The following is a 23,714-nucleotide window of genomic DNA, read 5'->3' as shown; positions in this document are numbered from 1 at the left end:
TAGAATACGGAGGTATAGAACAGGAGTCCACACTCGTTTTTTTGAGTTTAGTTAGCTGTCCACGCATGCAATGAATGTTAATTTACACAAACACTTCATTGTTTATTTAATGGAAGAACTTTTAACTGTACCAAAGGAATGCAATAGCAAGAACCTCTTCTATTTATTCCACTTCTTTGGCTGAAAGTCATCTGAGGCCAGTCTTCTGTGGTGAATGGCAAACTCCAACCAGTAAGTTATTTCTGATCAGACGATAACATTTTCTTCTTATCTCTTTTGTAAAGACTTTCGCTTTTCCTTTAACCCTTTCTGCTCTGTACATACAAATCTATAATCTATAATTCTAATCTGCGTGTCCATCTGAAAATTGCCTATATATTTGCGGCCTTTTTAGGAAACTTTTCTGTAGAGCCGAAACGATTAATCAATTATAAATTTGCAGAAAAACTGCAGCTATTTTGATAACCAATTAATCGTTTTAGTCATTTTTCAAGCAAAAAATACCAGACATTCCCCAGTCCCATCTTCTCAGTTGTGAGGAGTTGCTCCCTTTGACATGGGTGTTTCACACAGTTTTTTCTTTGGTCACATTTGTGTTTTTAATAGGTTTTGGACAATAATTCAGGTCTATGGCACAAAGGCTTTGACTACCCTGGCGATACTTGTTTATGATAAATTTATGGTATGTTTTGTTGATTTCATCAGATTTGTTGCCAGTATAAAAAAATGTAGATTATCGCCAGCTTCATCAAAGATGACAAAACAGCTGAAACTTGTCATGTGTTGGGATTCTTCTTTCCTTACTCTACTCTCTCTACTGCTTTACAGCATTGTTCGTGCTTGTTTTTATTTTAAATCTAGTTTTGTCTGTTTCTAATTCTAATATTTTTCTTTAGTCCAGAAGTCAATCACAAGGGTTCACTTCTTATGTTCTTTATAGTTTCTGATTTCAAAACCTTTACCACAAGAGGACAGTGTTTCCCTGTGGAAAAGTCAGCGCTGCCAAATCTCACAGATAATACATAACCCCCCCCCCCCCTCCTCATAATGCTTGGCACCTATTCGTTGGAGTTTTGCTGTGATGCTGTGTTGTGGTGAGGCTGTTGGCCACTGCAGTATCTCACCTATTACACGCCAGTTAGACGCAGATGAGATGCCGATCTCACAATTTACATAATAAATTCAAAACTGTACCAAATGCACAGATGTAAAAACTGCACAGTAGCTTGGTAGAAAAGGAGAAAAGTCCACTTTCTCTAATCCTCTCTTCCTCCACATTCCAGTATTAAAACTAAACAGAGTATAAACAGATGGTATGAGTAAGAACATAATACTCGCAAGACAGCAGAGAAACTGTGTGTATTTGTGTGTGTATGAGAAAGGGAGGGAGCGAATGAATCGAATTGGAATAAAGGGACAGGAGTTATTTTGAGTCTGTGTTTGGGGTTGAAGAACAGTTTGCAGACGTCCACAGGGACCTGCAGGACTGGTGTTCCGACCTGCAGCTAACCCCCTAAAAACCTGAGAACATCATCTCCCTGACTTCCTTTCTGTTCTCTCCGCCTTGAAACACACACACACACACACACACACACACACACACACACACACACCCACAACCGCCTTCTGCTTTCAGCCCACTGATTCAGTCTGTCTGTGTTATCAGCCCACTGACTCATTGTGCCTCAGTCTGTCCAGCTCATGGCCCTCTTTCTATTTTCATCCTGTCCTGACATGAAAATGCCATGACCTTGTGTCTTGTGTTGGACCACTGGAGGTGTATGTGTGTGTTATAATGTGTAGCTGTAGCTATGTGTTTGAGTGTGAAAACCTAATCCCACATGCCCACAGTCACCCTCCCTGTCTAAATGGCTAATGGAATTGCTTTACTTGCCGTTTTTGATAATCACACGGACGAACCGGGAACCAGCTGGTTCACTCCTGCTTATCATCAAAATACAGTGGAAGAGCAAGTGAGGATAGAGTGGTATGAGAGAAATATGTGGAGAAGAGAGGGGGCGCAAAGGAGCAAGAAGAAGAAGTTAGAGGGCAAACCATGTGAATACAGTGACGTAAAATAACAGCAGTTAGAATGAGCTGTATTTTATAAATGAATAAGTGAGATGTTCTGGAGTGACATCAGTCCCAGACACAGAAGCTGAACTGACAGACTTACCTTTCACTGAACTGTCTGTTTCTTTTTACATTTTATAAACTCCTTTCACAAAAAATTGCAGAGCCAATATTTTATTAAATCCTGAGGGACTTTTTGGATGGCAAGTCGGCCTCTGTGCTGCCCACTCGCTGGAAAGCATTTTGAGAGACAGGGAGAGAGAGTGAATTGATCTGAAAGAAGAAGAAAAAGCTCATTGATTTGACGGCACGGCGGAGTGCTCTCTTGGCCTGACTGCTCTGTGGTGATGGATTGAAATAAAACATTTCGTAGCATATTATCCATTTCATGGCAAAGCAGCCGACAACAATCCATCAAAACAATTAACTTTTTCTTTTTTCTTTTTTTCTTTTTAGAAGCAGCATTTTTTTCAAGACAATCAATTCTTTTACAGCAAATTGCTGGACTTAGTTTCTATCTCACCGAGTTCTCATTTAGGCCAATAGCCTTAAGATGGTTCTGAGCAGAAAACGGAGACAAGTTGAGTTCTGAAATCTCCCTCATCTCCTTTGCATCCAATGAATAGTGACTCGTCCCCTGCATGAGCCCTGCTTTATCTGCTGTTTTTCCTTTTGTTGCTTTGTAGAACAACACACCAAAGATCCTTTTAACCAGTACTGCAACTACAAGATGTAAATAAAAAAAAAACCGAAAGAATCACAGCATTTCAACTGAGCCTCTCTGGTGCAATGCCTGTCCAATACGCATACGTATGCACATGTATGAATCCTCTCCCAGTAAGCTACGGTATCTAGAGTACATTCTAGTGCTCCCATGTTTGTTTGTAATTTTTACTCTCAGAATGACATTTTCAGCAGTTTGACTTCACATGTATGAGGTGCTCAGGGCTCTAAGGTATAAGCACTGGAATGTCTTAAAACATTTTTTCCTTCTTTTTGATTTTAAAGTCCTGCTGCTTGCACATATCTAGCACAGCACCTCCCACACAGTCAGGATTTGTCAGAATGAGTTTGACTTTCAGCAGAGGAGGCTGTCTCCTCCCAAAAGCTCTCGATAGGTTTCAGTCCAGGGGGTTAAGACATGAAAATATGGACAAAAAGCTTTTTCCTTTTTCCTTGGCACAAATACAGACTTACAAGTATTAATAATCAAATGACCCCTTACATTCTTCATTTATAGCACCCTTATTAATATCTTTATTTTGAAAGTGTGAAATGCAATTATTTAATGATAAAAGAAGAATAATACTCTTTCCACTTAAAGGTTTGATGTAAGACATTCCATTGTAGTTTCTGGTGTTTTTCTCCTGCCTTTGTACACTTTCTTTTTTTTTTTCTTACTTTACTTTACTCCCATCAGCTAATATGAGCAGAAATATTCCTTTGGCCAACCCAGCAGTTTTTTTTTAGGCACTTTTAGCGTGTTCCTCAATAAAGACCCAGCTCTTTGTCTTCACGCGTGGCTACACATTTATTCACTCAGTTTGGGTCAAAAAGGCAGCCAAGGACACGACTGATGACTGTGTCAAATATTATATAAAGTATTTTGACTGTGCAAATGCTCCGGCTGAACATAACTCTTCTGACGAAAACACTGGATGTTGCTGGCTAATATCTGTTATTAAAATCCTCCTAAAGATTCCCATTTTTTATCTTTTAATTGTGTTGTTTATGCAGGGAGGTCAGAGGTCAAATTAAAAGGTTCAATATGCTTTAAATAAACTACTTTGCACAAAGTGTTGTCCCAGTACCACTTAGGTGTTTATACCAGTCTATACATTTCATACATCCTCCTGACTATTCAGAAACTGTCGGGCGCAGGAAGTTTTTTGATACCAAAAAAAATAAGTGTGCACTGAGAAAGCTAAATTGTATGGAAGAGGAGATGATCTTTGAGACCAGACATGTTGAGGAAAGAGAAGAGACTGTTGATAAACCACACCCCAGAGGTCGGCTGTGCCAGAAGCTTATTACGACCCATATCTACGATTTATTGTTTTATCTTTATTGGAGGAAGCGAGGTGATGTTGTTTACAGAGGGTATTCAAACCACAGGACTTTCACACAGGAGACAGTTCTTTGTTTCCCATGTGAAACCAACGGTCATCATCATGGTTTATTTTATCCATGACCCTTATACAACCTTAACTGCGTTTTTATTGCTATACCATGACGGCAAAGGTGCGCCTTCCCACTGGTGTGCTCCTAATGGCTCATATCCAGGGGGAGGGACAAACAACCTAAATGGTCACTTTGGTTTGAGGACTTGCTGAAAGAGAAAAGTAAAGCAGCAACTAAAATGTGGCCATGAACAGTGCAAAAACACAATACTGGCAGCATATTTTTGAAAGTGTACTAACTAACTTTATTTCAGCTCTGTACTTCAAAGACACCCTTTGCATCCACATATAGTCAAATCCATCGTTCAACAAGTTGTTGGAGCATTACAGCAAATACACACTTCTTTCTAAACAATGGCTTATCAGAGAGAAAACCTACAATGCTTGCTGCTTCTATTTCCACTCCTGGTGACTCTCTAATCAGGAAGACAAGTGGATGTTATTGATTTTGAATTCATTATAGAAAGATTTGTGTCTCTCTATGTCCAATTGTCTGTCTGACTTTATATCTCTCTGTATAAATCACTGTGTGCTAGATGTAATCTAAAATCCACAGAAACTGTATGATGGGCAATTAAATTGACTATTGTCAGTGGTTACATATTGGCTCACCAGAGTCAGATGGAGCCATTATTTATTGTATTAGCTGCAGCAGTAATCGCTTTTATCCCATTGTGACACTTCTGTAAAAAAAAAAAAAAAAAAAAAGTCTGTCTAAGCTTTTGAATATGACCCTGGTGCCAAAGCATTGAGGTGCAGGACTTAATATTGCAGTGAAGGGAGGGATAATGCTGCATGAAAAAACTACTGTTAACACCAATCACAGAAAGAAAGCATGTGAAAATCCATGCATACTCTGTAGTGCAAAGCATGGCATAATTTAAAATCATATACATGAATAATTATCATTAGAGTCCTGAAGTATGAAGATGATAAAACAGTGTTACGTGCGTTAAGTAAATTTTAGTTGTTCTAGGTATGGCCTGGAAATAAATGCATGCAAAGACAGTGTAACAGTATAAGCTAACCTCACTTACAGGAGAAAACATTTGCTCCACAATTGCTCACTTTGCAGAGTTGAATGTGTTGTGTCATGTTCATCTGCCATGCTTCCTTACACATCATATATTCCCCTGTAGCACTGAATCACTACTACTTTTCCATCAGTTCTCGTGCATGTATGAATTATGTCATGGTGCGGAAATACGTCTCTTTCGTGTTTCAGGCACTGAGCATGTCGTTTCCATTTTCAGTAACGGAGCCTCTTCAAGTGATTACAATGATCATTGTAATTAGTGTCGGCCCGCTAACATGCGACATGATTCATCATGGTATGATGTCACTCTTTGTATCCACCATCCCACATACATTTCAAATTATTGACATTTTTTCCAGTGATTTTTTACCAACATATCTGTTTGCTCTGTATCGACTTTGCTCAGCATACAGAACAGGTGTTGACAGTTCCTCTAAAGCTTTATTAAAGGCAGTACTCCAGGTCATACTGGGATGGCTGGTATGAGAATGACAACAGCATTGATGAAAGTCTGGCTTTCACAGCAGTGGATGAAAACAGCTGTATTGATGTCTGCCTGAGTGCTGTTTGGATCTTCAGAGGCCAGGCAGGTTCACTCCGTTCCCTTGAGTCAGTTCAGATCAGATAATCATTGAGACTGTGATGGACGAATGAAAGGGAATGACAATCTTGCTTGAATATCCAGGTCTCACCAGCTGCTGATACAAATAAATCTAATGAGGTGGTTTCTGAATAAACCGATCCTCAATAAAGTTCATTTCATGATGCAAGAAGTCTATTTAATATTACTCACCACCTAAACTTGAAAGTGAGATCAAAGCTTTGCCGACGTCATTTTTTTAACATGCAAAAGCCAAATTAGTGGGAAGTTGTTTAAACTTGTTTCAACGTAATTCTGAGCCTTATTTTGTTTCTTTTCCTGGATACATTTGAGTGCATATGTGTTGGTGTCAGTCTCTCCGTGGTGTTTCTGAATCTGTATCTGATCACAGACGGTTTCCAGAGCTGGTTTCCTCTCTCCAGTACACTTGTAATAAACTATCATCCAGGAGGATAAAAAAAATCTATTCTCACTCTGTACTATTTCCATTTCAGCCTTTTTTATTTTCTCCACAAAATGTTCTTTCATTGCTTCATTGCTGATTACACCCTGCGGCTGCTTCTTCTCCCCAGGCACAGGTTTCATACATTTCAGATTGACCAACCAGAGGCCACACTGCTAGATCGCTGTTAGAAAGAAACACATTAAACTTGTCAAGAAGGAAAGGTTGCAACAGAATGGGGTGTTAAGATGCTTCATTCATCATAATTTTCTGTGTAATGCCTTGTATCACGCCACTGCATGCTTGTCTCCTATAGCTATAACAAATCACGCCGTCACCCACTCTGACCCATACAGTGTAAAACTACCTCAACCAGAACATTTATAGCTTGGAGTTAAGTGAGATTAAACTTTTTGTGTTGATTCTATAGCAGGATGTAAGCTGCACTGGCTTTGATTTAAAGCTGTGTGCACTTAAGCTGATCTGCAAAGCCTTCTTGGAAAAAAAAAAAAAAAGAAAAAAAAAAAGGATGCATTTGTGAAGTGTATGGTAGGAAGCAATAAACCATATGGCGCATGTGTGATTGTGAGACAAAAAGCAAAACACAGATGAAGCAAAGATGAAGTGTGCCAAACAGAAGTTAATCAATTTCCTGTAGCCAGCAATTAAAATTCAAACAATGTCAAAAACAGGTGCCAGCTTCCTGCCAGGCTGCCGCAGCAAGATCAAGCTTTTCCTTAGTTCTCTCAACCTTTGAGGAAATCTAGCAGCATATGTTTCGCCTTAGGACGTCTCTGAGACAAAAACTGACTGAACAGTGTAATTAAAGTTGAACTAGAACATGGACGCTGTCACATGCTGGGGTCAAAGCGTGCTCCAATCGAATCACATAACTCGGTCAAAGTGGAAACAAATTTGTAGACATTCATGCGAAAGAAAACAACAGAACTTGTATGAAGGTGTAATCCTAACTGCAGCGGCCCGGGTCCGTGGCCTTTGCGCCACATCATCCAGTCACTCTCTCCCTGACTTTCCTGTCTCTCTCTCACTCCCGCTATCGGAATTAAGGCAAAATATAAGTTAATACCGGGATGCACTTGCTATTCAATGCTTTTTATCTTCGAAAGTCACAGTTGGGCATTGAAGAACAAGTCCCAGCCAGGCTTTTTAGTTTCTCCTGGAAACACTTCTGTTGTGTTGTGTGTATTTGCAGCGCATATGTTGTCAAATTGATGAAGTTGTTTTCTGAATTTGCAGCCTGTTTGTGTCTTTGCATGTCTTCGGGTTAGGGGATAGGTAAGAAATGTTTCAGTAGCGCTTCAGGATAATCTATTAAGGGTTGAAGGTTGAAGTTGTCTTTCTGAGAGCTTTGCACATACAGTATGTAGCAATTTAGAAATGCCCTTTGAAACGACAGCGCTTCATTTTTCAAAGCAGCAGATACTGAGACGTACAGCAGATAGTATACTGAAAAGGCTGTGTGCCATTTCCTTCACAATAAAGAGCAAGGACAATAACTGTTGAAGTATAATCTGACTGTAATGCTGCAGAAGCATGGCTGAAGCCTGTCTCTGCATTAGAAGAGGTGAAAACTCCTACATACTTGATTTTGATGCTTACTATTGAAATGAAAACAAATCATACAATCTCTAAAATTTGCTATTGCACAATTGCACTGTGACAACTTTTTTAAACATTTTTTAAAATTAATTTGACATGAAATTTGGTTGGATAAGCGATTATGGTATTATAATTGTGTCGTTATATTGCTACACTCTTTGCCTCAGTGTCATTTCTCGTAGCTTCATTGTTGGATATGAAAGTTTTCGATAGATAGATGGATACTGAGTGAGTGTGTATGTGTGTGTGTGTGTGTGTGTGTGCAATATGTTAAGAGATTAACCTTTTTGCATGACTGATGATTCCACTTCTTTATAAACCCACTTTATCAAATGAAGCTGCTGGCAGATGGTCCAAATATCAGCAACTGTGCTCAGTCTTTTATCCTCGGATATAAAGGAAGAGACGAGGGAGAACGAGAAGAAGAAAGGGACATAAAACCATGAGCGTGTGTGTGTGTGTGTGTGTGTGTGTGTGTGTGTGTGTGTGTGTGTGTACATGCACAGCTGGAGATTCTCTGTATCTGTTTCGTGATCTTTAAACTGCACATATTTCAAAGGTACCGCATGATAAAATAGTAAAGCAGTTTTTTCAAGTTGTGAAACTTTTAAATGAAACAAATGTTCCCAAATTTATATTTGAAAAAAAAAAACATAGACTTTCGAATTCCCACAGGATTGACTCAGCTGAGCCAATTTAGCGCTGCAGCTAATGTTGAAAGGGTGTTTTTATCCCGGTCGTTACTCACTTTCACCTCCATCCCCATCATATACATTCGTTCTGTCAGAGCAGCAATTAATGGCCTGATGGCTGAGTGAGATCAGTCAGAGGTCCCTTTGGAAACACCAATAAGCTTCTACCACTTAAAAAGCTGGCACTGCACCGAGCAGCAAATGACGGCCACACACACACACACACACACAGATCTTAGGTTTTTGACCTTTCTGCCTCAGATTACCACAGTGAAGATAGTTATGTTATTGTTGAATGTCGTTAAAACCGCATGTGTCTGATGGTGAATCTCTGTGTTTCTCAAGTCATGAGAGTGGTTACGTGTGTGTGTGTGTGTGTGTGTGTGTGTGTGTGTGTGTGTGTGTGTGTGTGTGTGTGTGTCTGCTGGTGAATCTTCTTCATGCTGGGTGTCTGGCAGTTAGAGCCTCGACAACAACAACCTGGAACCTGATGGATGACACACTGACAAAGAGGATTTGGAAGAGGGCAAAGAGACAGAGAGAGAGAGAAAGTGACTGTTAGTGTGTGTGTGTGTGTGTGTGTGTGTGTGTGTGTGTGTGTGTGAGAGAGAGAGAGAGAGAAAGAGATAGGCTCACTTTTTAAGCTGGGGTCTCTTTTTTTTGTTGAAGTGGGGCATATTTGTCACGGATTAATCTGCCATTCTTCCTTGGCCCTCTCTTTCTCTCTCCACAAACACATAAAGGCTGCTCCATGCCCTGTAACACGGCAGTAGAATATTTGAAAAGCATGACTCAGTAATATCTGACAGCTCTCGTTTTTTTAATGCTATTTTCACTCCGTCATTTCGCCGAGAATAATCTAATGCTGTTGACAGGCTTGAAAAACGTTCAACATCTCACAGCGATCACCTTGATACAAGTGTCATCAATTTCCACTGATATTTTATTAGCACAGATTAGATTTCTTGTACTACAGAGAAAAACCAATATGCCTTTAAAAAGAAATCTCCCCTGAGAGTAATATGAGAAGAGGAGTTAAGTTTTTTTTTTTTTTTCATAAACTACTTTGTTGATAGATGGCGTCTGCCAAAACGCCTCTTGGTTGTTTTGCTGTCTTGACTTTGTTTTTAAATGCCAGTCATCCTGTTATCCTAACTATTCAAACACTTACTTAAATAACCATATTATTGATACAGATGATTGGATATTTACTATAAATGTTTTGCTGCATCATTGATAGTACCACTTGAGGATTATACGTTGCATCAAAGGCTTAATGGACATGGAAGGAAGGCCAAAGCTTTCTCGCTCACGTGCCGACGCTGTAGATTCTCAAGCTACATCAGCATCGCTGGATGTTTAAGTATCCACTGTTGTTTTGAGGTAATTACCCCACTTTTTGCAACAGAAGACAGTGAGTCTCCAGCTAATGAGAAACGAATGCTGCCTCTGGTAAATGTCATAAAAAGCTATCACTTTAATTGAATTCTACATTAACCTCTGTAAATTCACTGCACCAGATTTGAATTTCAAATGATCGTTTGGTAGATACGCTCAGTTCTTTAAATATCTTCTTAGGCAAAACCAGCAGCTTTGGCTTCACACATCCCTTCTGACAGCAGGGATACACTATGATAGCTTTAATATAAATGTACATGTGTATAGACTATTGCTTTTCTGAACCTTATTCAATATTCATGTGCATTATGAAACTTGTGTTGAGTGCCAAAAATTAATCTCTGAGCTGTCTCCTGCAGATTTTGGCCCCAAGACAACCTTAAATCTTTTGCATTTCCATGTCAGCTTGAATGGCTGACTCTCCGCTTGTGGTAATATTTTAAAATTTAACTGGGTTTAGGAGGAATCCATGAGAAAATGAAAGGATAGTGCTTCCTCCCCCCTACAGAGATGAGCGTGTTTCATACAGGCACAGTGAGAAATCTTTCTCCTCCAGTTCACTGCCTGTAAGAATAACTGAGGGGTCAGTAGAATAGAGTCAATGGCCAACGGTGAACGGCCACACTCTGTGGCTGAGGTCCTGAGGGGACCTGAGTCACATGACTTGACTCAAGTCAAATTTAAGTCACAAATTTGAGGGCTTGAAACTTGTTTGATCAACACTGACAAAAGACTCGACTTGACTTTGACTTGGTATTCATGACTTGAGACTTTTTTAGATGTTACATTTTCTTTTTGAAACATGACTGGCGTCTCTATTGTGATGTGCACAAACCAGCCTTAATGGGGAGGGACAAAGTCAAACATACTAACATTTGGGTTGCAGGAAGAAAAAGAACATATCACAACATAAGTTCCATGTAGAGATGTATTGATAAGGAAGGCCAAGGCCAAACAATCTTACACATTAAGGAAAGTGATTTAAAAAAAAAAAAGAAAAAAAGATTCCTGGATCTGCCCCTCTGACTGGATCCGCACCAAAATGTAATGGGTTCTTCCCTGGCCTATGCCCCATCCCTTCACCAAGTCTGGTGCAAATCAGTACTTGACAAATAAACAGACACAGGTGAAAACATAACCTCCTTGGCAGAGGTAATAATAACAATAACACTAAAAGTAACAATTGTATCAGCGGCTGCATTCACAGATCCAGACTCTACATTGCCACAAAATGTCAAATATCAGTAAGGCTTAGAAGGTGTAAATAGCTGCAACAGTTTTTTTTAATGCTGAATATAAAACTAAACTCTTGATTTAAATGTGGAAACTGGAGTCGATCATCAGAATTTTATAAAACTTGACTTGTGACTTGCTTGATCTGAGCAGCGACTCAACTTGCCTTGCTTGATTCTCACCACAGTGACTTGGGACTTGCTTGTGACTGGCACATGTGTGACTTACTCCCACCTCTGCTCTCTGGGCGCCATTAAAAGTTACACAAGGTTTTGTGACACAAAAAAATGATAAATAGATAAATAAAGTGAAACATCTGACCCATAAATATATGTGGCAAAAAAAACAAAAGTCATCCCAAAAAGACAGTTCTGGAAACCTATTCTATTCTATTCTATTCTATTCTCTTCTATTCTATTTGCTTTTTGGAGCAGACATAAATTACACTGCATGGCTGGTTGTGTGTGTGTGTGTGTGTGTTAGTGAGTGAGTGAGGGAGTCTGTGTGTGTGTGTGTGTGTGTGTGTGTGTGTGTGTGCGTGTGAGTGCGTGTGACTGCGCATGTGTGTTTGTGTGTGACTTGGTCTTGGTTTGAACTTTGTGGGCTGCACGCACACCCTGGCTCTCTGCTACAGGGAAATGTGGGCGTTGTGTCTGCCAGGCCTCTTACACTTGGCTTGTCTACATGCATTACTCACACACACACACACACACACACACACACACACACACACACACACACAATGTAAACACACACATTTACCACAGACACAGACAAGTGTGCAGAGTCATAGATGCATACATACATGCCATACACACACACACACACACACACACACACTGCGAACACACATATTTATCACAAAGACACACAAGAATGCAGAGTCATAGATGCTCACGCAGTCAGACAAGTCAGACACACACACACACACACACACAAGCGCTCGCGCACACACGCACACACACACACACACGGGGGCAGAGTCCATTGAGGATTTCATTTCGCTAAATAGTTAATATTCAAACTGGCCAGGCCTGCCAGGCAGCCAGCAGCATGATAGCATTAGCTTCTCTCTCTCTCTCTCTCTCCCCCCCCCTCTCTTTCTCTCTCTGTCTCTCTCTCTCTCTCTCCCCCCCTCTCTCTCTCTCACACACACGGCTCAACATGGCTCAACGCTCGGTGTCTCTCTTAATTCATGGGTCTCCCTGCTGCAGCGTGGCTCGTGGGACTCTAATCTAATTCAGAGTTGTTCAGTCATGTTCATCGAGGTGACGTTAATGCAACAGCGCTGCAGCTCGCGCTCTCACGCGGTCTCCTGCCGCCTTGCGTCCAGTAGGTGGCCTCATTGTGCCTCTGTGTGCATGCCTGCTCGCCACAGGTTCACCTCAGGACATCATGGCACCTTCATTTTTATCTCCTCTTTTTTTTTTCTTTTTCTTTTTTGTGACTTTAGTGAGGTTTATTCCAGTTTTTTTTTTAATCAGTGCAGGTCAAGTGTAAAATGAAGTTCAAGCAAGTGAAGGGACTGGGATCATTATTGTTGCCGAGAAATGTAACAGTGATGTAGCTTATAATAATGGTAAATGAGAAAGTCAACAAAATATGATAACAGGGTGTCGAATTTCAGAAATTCACTTAATTTGACAAACAGAAAAAATAATGTTTCTCTATTTTTCTGTATAGGATCTCCCCTAATAAAACTTCAGTTCACTTCACTTTGTTATAAATTTAGGTTGTAATGTTTTTTTTGTTTTTTTTTTCAATCATAAACCACGTGGCTAAACTCTCAACAAAAGGTGTGCTGTGGGAGTAGGAGAAAATTTGCGTGGCTTCCCTCCTCACAGCCTCCCTGGACAGATGGAGCAGTTGTGGCAGAGACCGTGGCGCACAGAAGCGGCAGCAGCAGCAGCAGCAGCAGCAGCTGAGCGGAGAGAGAGGAGCGCGCACGAAAACGGTCTTGGAGAGACCAGAGTCATTCCCATCATTCTCCGCCGGCCAGTCAGACCGCGGACACATCACGGGGTAACTGAATGTTGCACAACAAAGAATGACCCCCCCCCCCCCCCAAAAAAAAAACAGAAGCGCACAAGGACTGATAAAACACCTGAGGACCGTCGCAACAGGGGAGCGTGACTGACTGACTTCCCATGGAGGAGAGCGCAGAGGGGGTGAGCTCCTTCTCTTTCACTTCGCACCAAGTTGGATGTAAGCCGGAGAGATGTGGATTTTGGGGGGAAGTGAATATTTTCATTAGCCCCTGAAATTGATTTTGGATTCAGTTATTCTTTTTCTGAACACATCCACTGACAGGAGCGCAATCTGGCTATTCTTTTTTTTTTATTATTATTATTCTTTTTTTTTTTTAGAAAATCAACAACAAACTGCGCCTCTCTTTCAAAGACGTCAACCCAGGGATTGCACTGCCATTGACAATTTAGGTGGGTGGCTATAATAACTCTTGAATGTTTTTGAAAGCTGAGCGCTCGTTTTGCTGTGTTCACACAAACGGACACGCAAACTAAACCCCCCCCCCCCAAAAAAAAGAAAGAAAGAGAAAAAAGAAATGACCTCGCGTCTGGATTACAGCAACATGACAGCATAAAAAAAAAAATGCGATTTTGACGTGCTTTTCCTACATGTGATGAATTGGACATTTGACATACATGCCTCTGCTATCAAAATGAACTGGTGAGACTTTTGAATGCTTTGGATTTTTTTTTTTTTTTCAACACTCAGGTGGAAATGTCGGCTTGAGATACACTGACGGGGAGCTGCATTCAAAGAAATAACAAATTAATTAAATAATAAGAATGAAATAAAACACCCCTAGGAGCCCGGGTGGATCAGCGTCAGTGCAGGCACCAATATAATCACACAGACACGCCTCGAGGATCATTAAACAAATCAGATAAACGCAGCGCGAAACCCATCAATAGAAGTTATTGATGAGGTGGTATATAAGGCTAATGATTGGCCAAGCCTCTGTTTACTCAACAGCTCGGCAACAATATGGTGTGAAACTTTCGCTGAGGGCTTGACAGCTGAGGCATACAGTGAGGGGAGAAAACAAGGACTTTTCTGTAGCTTTCCTGCTGCTTTTAGTCTATTTTTTGACTACAGCCCTGACTGGAGAAGATAATTGGAGACAACAGCTGGAATACTCTTCCCCCCCTTTTCATACTAGAATGTCTGCTGCCTGTACTACTGCTGCAGGAATCTATCAACCAGGCATTTTTGTGGGGCAAATTTCCGAAAAGATCCTTGTGAAATATTTATAGCAGCTCTTCTGCAAGGATGATGGTTGTGACAAGGAGCCTATGGATGACCCAGTCTGTGGGAGAGCTGGTGCCGAGACAGTTGACCTCTCCGCCAGCCACGCCGTCAGTCTAAAACTCTTCCCCAGAGAGGCACAGCTGCTGCAGGCTGGGGATGTGATGGGGTGACTGTTGACACCCCCCTCACCCACCCCCTCTCTCACTTTATTAGCGGTGTAATATAAACAATGGATCAGAATTTCTCAACGGTTCGAGATGGCAAGCAGCTGCTACCAGAGAGAGACTCGTCCAAGCGTGTGCTGACGGGATGCTTCCTCTTCCTCCTCATCTTCACCACGCTGCTGGGCAACACGCTCGTGTGTGCTGCCGTCACCAAGTTTCGACACTTGAGGTCGAAGGTCACCAACTTCTTTGTCATCTCGCTGGCCATCTCTGACCTGCTGGTAGCTATCTTGGTGATGCCGTGGAAGGCGGCGACAGAGATCGTGGGGTTTTGGCCGTTTGGCGCGTTCTGCAACGTTTGGGTGGCGTTCGACATCATGTGCTCCACTGCCTCAATCTTGAACCTGTGTGTGATTAGTGTCGACCGTTACTGGGCCATCTCGAGCCCATTCCGCTATGAACGCAAGATGACCCCTAAGGTGGCGTGTCTGATGATCAGCGTGGCGTGGACCCTGTCCGTCCTCATCTCCTTCATCCCTGTTCAGCTTAACTGGCACAAAGCTCAGACCACCAGCTACGCAGAGCTAAATGGAACATACCCTGGTGATCTTCCCCCTGACAACTGTGACTCAAGCCTTAACAGGACCTACGCCATCTCCTCCTCCCTTATCAGCTTCTACATCCCTGTGGCTATTATGATCGTTACCTACACCCGGATCTACCGCATTGCCCAGAAACAGATCCGGAGAATATCTGCCCTGGAGCGGGCAGCAGAGAGTGCCAAAAACCGCCACAGCAGCATGGGGAATAGTTCGAACATGGAAAGTGAGAGCTCATTCAAAATGTCGTTCAAACGAGAAACCAAAGTCTTAAAGACGCTCTCAGTCATCATGGGAGTGTTTGTGTGCTGCTGGTTGCCCTTCTTCATCCTTAACTGCATGGTTCCGTTCTGCGAGCCGAACTTGCCAGATGGTGCCACGGACTTCCCATGTATCAGCTCCACCACCTTCGATGTGTTCGTGTGGTTTGGCTGGGCAAACTCCTCGCTCAACCCCATCATCTATGCCTTCAACGCCGACTTCCGTAAGGCCTTCTCCATCCTCCTGGGTTGCCACCGGCTCTGCCCGGGCAGCAACGCCATCGAGATCGTCAGCATTAACAACAACATGGGCGCCCCTACCTCAAACCCCAACTGTCAGTATCAGCCCAAGAGTCACATCCCAAAGGAGGGCAACCATTCAGCCAGCTACGTGATTCCCCACAGCATCCTGTGCCAGGAGGAGGAGTTACAGAAGAAGGACGGATGTGGAGGGGAGATCGAGGTGGGGATGGTAAACAGTGCCCTGGAGAAACTCTCCCCAGCCATCTCTGGGAATTTAGACAGCGACACTGAGGTCACACTGGAAAAGATCAATCCCATAACACAGAACGGACAGCATAAAGCCGTGTCATGTTGAGAGAAAAAGGCAAAGATAGATCGGAGTACACCGAGGCATGTATGTACGCACAAAAGGGGAGGAAAAAGCTTACACAGGATGACAGCGAAAAGAAACAACAGGGACAGACGTCTCTAAGAACATGTCGTACAGGGAAACAGTGAGTGGGATATGCAGGACCTTAAGACTGTCAACAAAAATCCACATGGAAAAACCTACAGAATGTTTTAAAGTAAAGGCACTTTATCCTGGATATAACTATCTGCAAAATACTCTCAGCATTTATTGATGAAATTGACACATTTGATGATAAATGTTGACAATGTGAATATTAAAAGCAGAACACTAGCTATGTGCACATGTATACATTTTTGAAAAATATTAACAAAGATGTATACATCTGCATGTGTATACTGTACAGTACTGACACTATCCTGGGAGGACTTAAACACAGTATATACAGTGGAGCAAGATGTAGTAACTATTAGCAAAATGTCTTGTAGGTAGGTGCTTTATATGTGTTTCATGAGAGAGAACAATGTGGGTAAAAGTTTTGGTACAGTATAATTAGTTGTTTATTGCAGTTATTTCTCTTCAGTACATTTCTAAGGGTGATTTTTATTGCAAAATTGAAACACCTGTATTGCAGTGGTAATTTATTTTAGTTCAAATGACTTAAGACACCAAAGTAACAATGATATGATCCATATTATCTTGCAGTATCTCCAAATTCTTATAAAACCCGACATGTCCAGAGTTCAACTGATGTGAGAAAGAGAAAAAGAAAGAAAGGGGCGATAGAAAAAGTCACTCCTATGATCAACTTTCCTTCACTTGTAGTCTATTCTGTTCACACCCATCTGGGACCAATCAGACTGGCTCACCTGAAGTTACCTCCATTTGTTTTCCTATCTCCCTGTTTTTAGCTTTAGCTCTGTCTCCCCTATCAGCTTCTCTTCAGCGAACCCTCTCTAGGGCCTTCCAACTCCTCTCCTCCCCATTCTCCTGCTCTCCTTTCCTCAGTCCCTTCCCTCCCTCGTCACAGTGTTGTCAACCTCTTCTCTCTCCTCCCCACTGTTTCCACAGGCAGCACGGCCCTTTACACCTGCCCCATATCTTCCTTTCATGTTTTTCATTCTCGGCCTGCTCCCTCCTTGCCAGCTCCTTTGGCAGTCCTCCATTTTAAGTCCTAACTCTTCCCACTTAAAGTGGCACTAATGATTTTCTATTTTTGTCAAATGCCGTCAGTCCGTAATTAAAAAAGAATGTAAATCTGTAAACTAGAACTTCTGCACTTGGACAGAAGAGGCAGAACCGCAGCAGCAGTAGAGTTCACTCATCTGGAATGCAAGTGACACTTAGTGACCTTTTGCAAACTTGCAGATATCTGATTTTGTAAATTGCTCATGCTGGGAGCCATGCTGTGCTGTAGTGGTGATGTGGAGCATGCAGTGTGACAGTCGCTCTGTTTGCAGGGGTGGAGTCCAGGACAAACCATCATGATGACAATTACCTTCAAGATATTGGACATTTTTCCATTGATTCTCCTCTCCCAGACATTTGTCTATGCACAGTTGCATTTTCAAAATAAAGACGCAGCACTAAAATATACAATTACAATGTACGTTAAGTGTCGACGTTAGAATAAAATCTTGTACAAAAGGCAGTTTTGAGTAAGTTAGTCCTTATTATGAAATGCTCCTGCCATAGATCTACTGGTGCCTGATACACTTTAATTATATATTTTTTAACAGTGCTCAAATAGGCATTTTCAAATTGTCAGTGTTTGTTCTTGGCTCTACTCCTTGCACAGATTAAGCTGATGTTTCACAGTGAGTTTGCAAATGATAATAGTTTAAAAGAAATAGTTTCTCATTCAAAGTTAAGTTGTAGTTTAAAGTTAGACGACATAACATTTGCTGAACACAGACCACTGTGGCCACAAATGAAAAGTACATCATATTGGTAAATGCTGAATTAGCTAACTGGTTGTGTAACGTTTTTCATACAGCTAAATGGTTGCTAGCATTAGCTAACATTAGGTACCATAAGCTACTGGTCATACCAGACCAAGTAAGGCTGTAGCAATTCCTGAGTGTGTATACAAGTGAGTAATGGTGTATTTCAGTACTTTTGAATTCAGCTTTTCTATCTTAAGAGAAAAACTTTGTTATTTCCTTTTTCAAAAGTTATATAGTCATGCAATAAGTTGTATGTGTCTGTGACTGTTAAAATCAAACATTAGGACAAAGAAAATAAGAATATGAATGTAGGGCGTCAGGGGAAAAAAACGCCATAATGGCCTATTCATTGTCTTTACCCAATTCATTTGAAACAGAATTCATAATGCCGGATGTTGTGTAGTCATTTGTTTTTTATAGGTTGAATTGAATTAAATTATAGCTGGACAAATTTAGCTTTTCAGTCGACACCTATACAGGCGAGTCTTTCTGCTCCGCGGCGTGCTTTCTGCCATTGTATGCTGAGCGTCCAGCGTGTGCTATGTGTGTCCATGAAGGCGTGAAACTGTTGCTCATCAGGGAAAGGAAGAACTGATCCAATAGAAAGCAATTGGTCTTGAACGAAGCATTTGATTTTCCTGCTGTGGAAAATCCAATGCTATCTAGATGGCAACAAAGCGAGGGGAAAGCTTTTAGCTCAATACGCGGCTCGGCTTGTGACACAAAAGCAACTCATTGTCCTATCTGCCTCCCTGTCCTCGGCTCCTGCCATTTGCTGCTCTATCAGCTCAAAAACCGATATTTATTAACTGGAACTTGAATTAGCCATCGTGTATTATGAATTCATTTAATTTTCCAAGTGCTGAAATTCTATTTCAACTGCCACAGTATACTGTTACTTCCCCCTTTTCATCTCTGCCCAATGCCTTTTAGAAACTCTCAACCATATCAGCTCAGCGACCCACCATTTTCACTCTTCACCAGTTCCTCTTAATTTACTCTCTAATTATTTCCAAACACAAGTCAGCTCGAACATGTGATGAAAATGTGAACTGCACATAATCTGTCAGGATTGGACATGGAAAGGAACTGCCTTGGGGAAGATTTGGTCTCTCCTCCATCCCCCACCCTCTATCCTCCTATTTCTCTATCTCTTTCTCTTTTCTCTTGGCTGCCTCTGTCGACTTGATGAGTGTTTCCAGTGTTAACACAGATTGAATTTATTATTAAACAGACGGGGCCTACTGTTTCCCATCTCTCTAGTGTGAGTCAAAGCGCTGAATCCAAGCCCCACCTGGCCGTTTTATTATTGTTATTATTATTGTTATTATTATTATTATTATTATATTATTGCTGTTGCCAAAATTCTTATTTTTGGCTGAATGTGGCTGTACTGTAGCTTATGCTGTGATTTAACCAGTGTTTTATAAGCTGAATTTTGGGGGTGGTAGGGGTACTCTTAATGACATAGAGATTAATCTGCCATTTGTCGTGACATTATTGGCATTTACAGGTTTACCAGATGTTTCTTGTATATGCTGTATGTATACATTTATAGAAACATACCTCCAGCTGAGAGCTGAAATGATCTCCGCTGTATTTTGGCTCCATCTAAAACCCCCCTGAGCTTTCACCTTGTCAGCTTGGTGACTCATCTTTCCAGCTGCCACTGCTTTGATTTTGGAGAAGGGTGATGTCAGGCAACAGTCCCACAAGCAGAATGCTTTGTTTGATCCGTCGCGTTTCCCCCAGGCTGCCCCGACAAGTTGCTTTGGGGGAGCTATAATGACAGTACATGGTCTCTCAATCAGTGTAGTTACATGAGTAATGACAGTTTAAGCAAGTGTGACAGTGTAAGTGCAGAATCCCTCCTCCTCCTTCCCTGATGGGAGGGGGGCAAGGGATTTCAGCAGGCGTTCAGGGCCGAACAGAGCTCCCAGGCCCATGCAGGGATTGTGGGGGCATTTTAATGAATATGTTTCAGCTCATTTAAACTGTCTAGGATAATTACGGAGTCCCTACCTCGACATCAATTCAGTGATAAAGCTTCATGTAAAAAAAAAAAAAAAAAAAACAACAAAAAAAAAAAACGAAAACATAAATGGCAGTATTTAGGGTTGGGGGAGTGCAGGGATAGAGTATTGTACAATGATGTTCAAAATGTAGTCGTGATGAACACAAGTGCTTTTTATCTTCAGAAATCCTTAATGTGTGTAGCAAACTTACATGCTGTATGTTTTCTCCAGTGTGGGATTATAATTTACAGTAAGATGCAACAGTCACTGACTATTTGTATATTTATTTATTTACATGTTTTGGGTGTTCATTCATGAAAGTGATGTCAAAAGCTTATAACCCTCAGAATTACTACAGTATTTAGTTTACAGTTTGTACAAAAAAAAAAAAAATGTGCCCTTCTTGTAAAATAAACATGTATGTATTTTTTTTTTTTCATCCGTTGCTGAATGAGTTGTGTTTATTTGAGAGGGGTGTCTGGATGTGAGTGGTGCTGTACCGTTGACACTGAGTGGGTATTGGAAGATCATGTCGCTGCAGAGGATCGATGGGGATTGATTTTGAACAGTGACGCATTTTTTTTTTTTTTTTTTTTCCAACTCCCTGAGCGTGGTGTCCTCGCTGTGTTCCTGCCTTCGCCCTGCATTTACATAACCTGACAGCCACTTGACAGTTGACATGTCCTCTTCCTCTACTCTCTCCCCTGCCTCATTTGTTAACTTAAACTTGGGCACAAACACACACAGACTCAAATGCACACGCACACTAACAAAAAAACAACACGCGGACAAAGAAAAAACTACTACTATCTTTTTATAATCCATCTACAAAACGCCGCTTGCGGTTCATGTGGCACCTGTCCCTTTTTAGATGCACAATGCCTGAAGCAGTTTTCCTTCTTTTACATTACTGTTCAGTCTGAACACCTTTAGACTTGTAACGTATAATGTACATTAGTGTCTGAATTGGATTTAGCCCACAGCTATGAGGTCCCTGCCTTTTTTATTTTGCATCCACAGAGACTTGAATAATGATCAATAATCTCTTTTCAGCTCACTTGGTTGTAGCTTATTTCATCAGCTTTTAACCAGCAGGTAAAAGAATTTAATTTAAATCAGTATGGCACCTGAGACCAGACTTGACAGGACCCATGACCTAGGAGTTAAAACTGTGTGATCTTAAGCTATACTTCAAAGTTTTGCTTTACATATAATTCTGTGAATCGAGCAAGGTATGAATCAATGGCGAGCGGATTTGATTTAATTCAATTTCACACCTCTGTGCATTTGCTCTATATATTAAGTAAGGGACAATACATTGGAATGTACCTCAAGATTAGTCTGACCCTCAGAAAAAAAAACCCCTTGGTTGACCTCTCTCTCTCGCTTTATTATAACAGAAATCTCTTTGATCTTATCAAACACACAGACACACTGGCACACAAATGTTCAGGAATCATTTTAAAATCAAATTGGATGAAGACAGTATCAGCATCTGTCTCTCAAATCTCATCCTGTCGTTAGCTATAACAATATTAAAGGAATTAAAGGTGTCCATAAAAGGTATTTATATAATGTTTTGTATGCATGCATTGATCAGATTGTTTCCCCCATGGGTGATATATGAATTATACTCACACACAAATTCATCAAGTACTCTTAATTTGAAATCTTAACTTAATCAAGAGGTCCTCAATTGTAGCATGGCAGAGTAATTACCGGAACCAGAGTGTGATTTACACAGGTCGTCACTTGAGGTGCAGCCTTTTGCACCAGATACTGTACGTGCACTGTCCTGTCAGTCACTGAGCCACAGTGATCAGGAGATGTTAAAAAACAGTTGCAATAATAGTAAAAAACCTAAAAAGATTCTCAGGCAATCAAATGATTCAAACAGTCAACCCTTATTCATCACATTATCTAACATTTAACACAGCGAAGCACCTCTTGATATTTAAAGACTTGTTCTTTATTCATTAGCCTGCATCAGGGCTTAAACACAGACACACTATGAGGCAATCGTTAGGCTTTCAAACACCATCATAAATCTCTGTCTAAAAACACAAAGCTCTGCATGTTCTATAAAGAGGATTTCAATCCTTGTTCTCAATCAGATTTAATTGGTTTTATTTTGCACAAGCTCTGGTGGAGATGTAGACAAGAGACATAAATTCAGCAAGACCTGAGACCTGAATGCAGGGTTGTTATCATTGGAATCGATACAACATATAGAGACAAGCCTGACGATCCTGTGCGCGGTCTCTCTGAAAAGGAGATTTATCGTGATGCTTTTTCAAGGCCTAACTCTGTCTAAGCCCGGTGTGAAGCTGCAGCGGAGTGGTACATGCCTGAGAACTACAGCTATCACTCAGGTTAAATGCATACATAAACCATGGGAAACAACATATTAATAAGATCTGTATTGCAAAAAAAAAACAAAAAAACATAGCAATGCAATACAAAAAGGAAACCCCCTTTTAATCTATGCTTTAAATTCGAGCACTTCTGACACACTGGCACATCCCATATCAGCCCTGTGCATCGTTATTTAACCTCTCCTGATCCAGCCTGAGAGAGAGAGAGGGACAGAGGCAGGAGTGGGGTCACAGTGGAAATACAGTCAAGGTTAATGATAGACTGCAGGCAGCAAAATGCAACATAGTGTGGTTCTTGTGTGTGTGTGTGTGTGTGTGTGTGTGTGTGTGTGTGTGTGTGTGTTGAGTGTGTGCACGCATGCACACCGCTCGCTGTAATGTGCTTATGTAACTACACCAGCACTCATTCGGCTCCTTTGCTCAGTCCAAACTTAACAGAAGCAGCAGGCAGCATCGTCTCTGAGATCCGGAGCCCTCCATCTTTTGTTGATAAATCTGAATTAAGACCATTTTTCACAATGTAAAAGGGATTTTTCCTGAGAGGCACAGGTCTGTACCCGTAGCCCAGCAGATATCAGAGTTTTAATATCTGATGACTTGTGTGCATTACACTAATGAATTATTCCTACCCTCCAAAGAATAATTCTGATCCTCAAATGACAGAGTGAATGAATGACGTTATTGTATCAGTGTTGAAATGAGGTTACAGGCTTGTTGTTGCTTTGGTCGGTTATAGGGACGAGCACCAAGAGCATTAGCAGCAGGCTAACAGCTAACCGGTGTACAATCATTTCTGTTTGTCCCTTTCCTCTCAACACTCTCTGTCTCATATAGTTCTGATGCTACTGTACTTCATGACTGTTGTGTCAACACAGTGAAACAGTGGTTATCAGGTCATGGTCAATCTAAGGCCGTTTGGGTTTAATATTGTTTGATTTTTGACTCAGATGTCGACATACTTTAGGTTTTAGCTGTTGAGCACATTAAATAATTCATCCCATGACACCTGCTGGGCTCCACTGGTTTCTGATTATATATGAATATTTGCTATTTGGCTTCAGCAATGCAAATGACAAAAAAAAAAAAAAACTTGATGTAATTTAGGCTGTGCGGCTGTGCTGGTGGAGTTGAGGTAATCCACAGACCTCATCTCAACTCCTCTCCCACATCCCTTAACTTTTCCTGCAGTTTCCTGAGTATGAGATGCTTTGCCCC

General features: G+C 41.2%; 1 protein-coding gene and 1 long non-coding RNA gene across 2 annotated transcripts in view; both read left to right on the top strand.

The window, feature by feature from the left end:
* The first annotated feature begins 30 nt into the window (after window positions 1-30).
* The window catches only part of LOC130183057 (uncharacterized), a 54,356-nt gene continuing 30,672 nt past the window's right edge, over window positions 31-23,714 (top strand). The window contains exon 1 of the long non-coding RNA XR_008829770.1: window positions 31-231. This is a non-coding gene — a long non-coding RNA (uncharacterized LOC130183057). The remainder of the gene's footprint in view (window positions 232-23,714) is intronic.
* On the top strand, window positions 13,125-20,563 carry drd1b (dopamine receptor D1b). Its single transcript, XM_056398370.1, has one exon. The coding sequence runs from the start codon at window positions 14,778-14,780 to the stop codon at window positions 16,167-16,169; it is 1,392 nt and encodes a 463-aa protein (XP_056254345.1). The 5' UTR covers window positions 13,125-14,777; the 3' UTR covers window positions 16,170-20,563.

This window comes from Seriola aureovittata, chromosome 15, assembly GCF_021018895.1.
Source record: "Seriola aureovittata isolate HTS-2021-v1 ecotype China chromosome 15, ASM2101889v1, whole genome shotgun sequence".
NCBI lineage: Eukaryota > Metazoa > Chordata > Actinopteri > Carangiformes > Carangidae > Seriola > Seriola aureovittata.
Note: the sequence above shows the minus strand (reverse complement) of the source record. Positions and strands in the feature narration are given on the sequence as shown.

Coding starts and splice junctions, on each gene's coding strand:
- drd1b (XM_056398370.1), top strand. CDS start 14,778: ATGGATCAGAATTTCTCAACGGTTCGAGATGGCAAGCAGCTGCTACCA.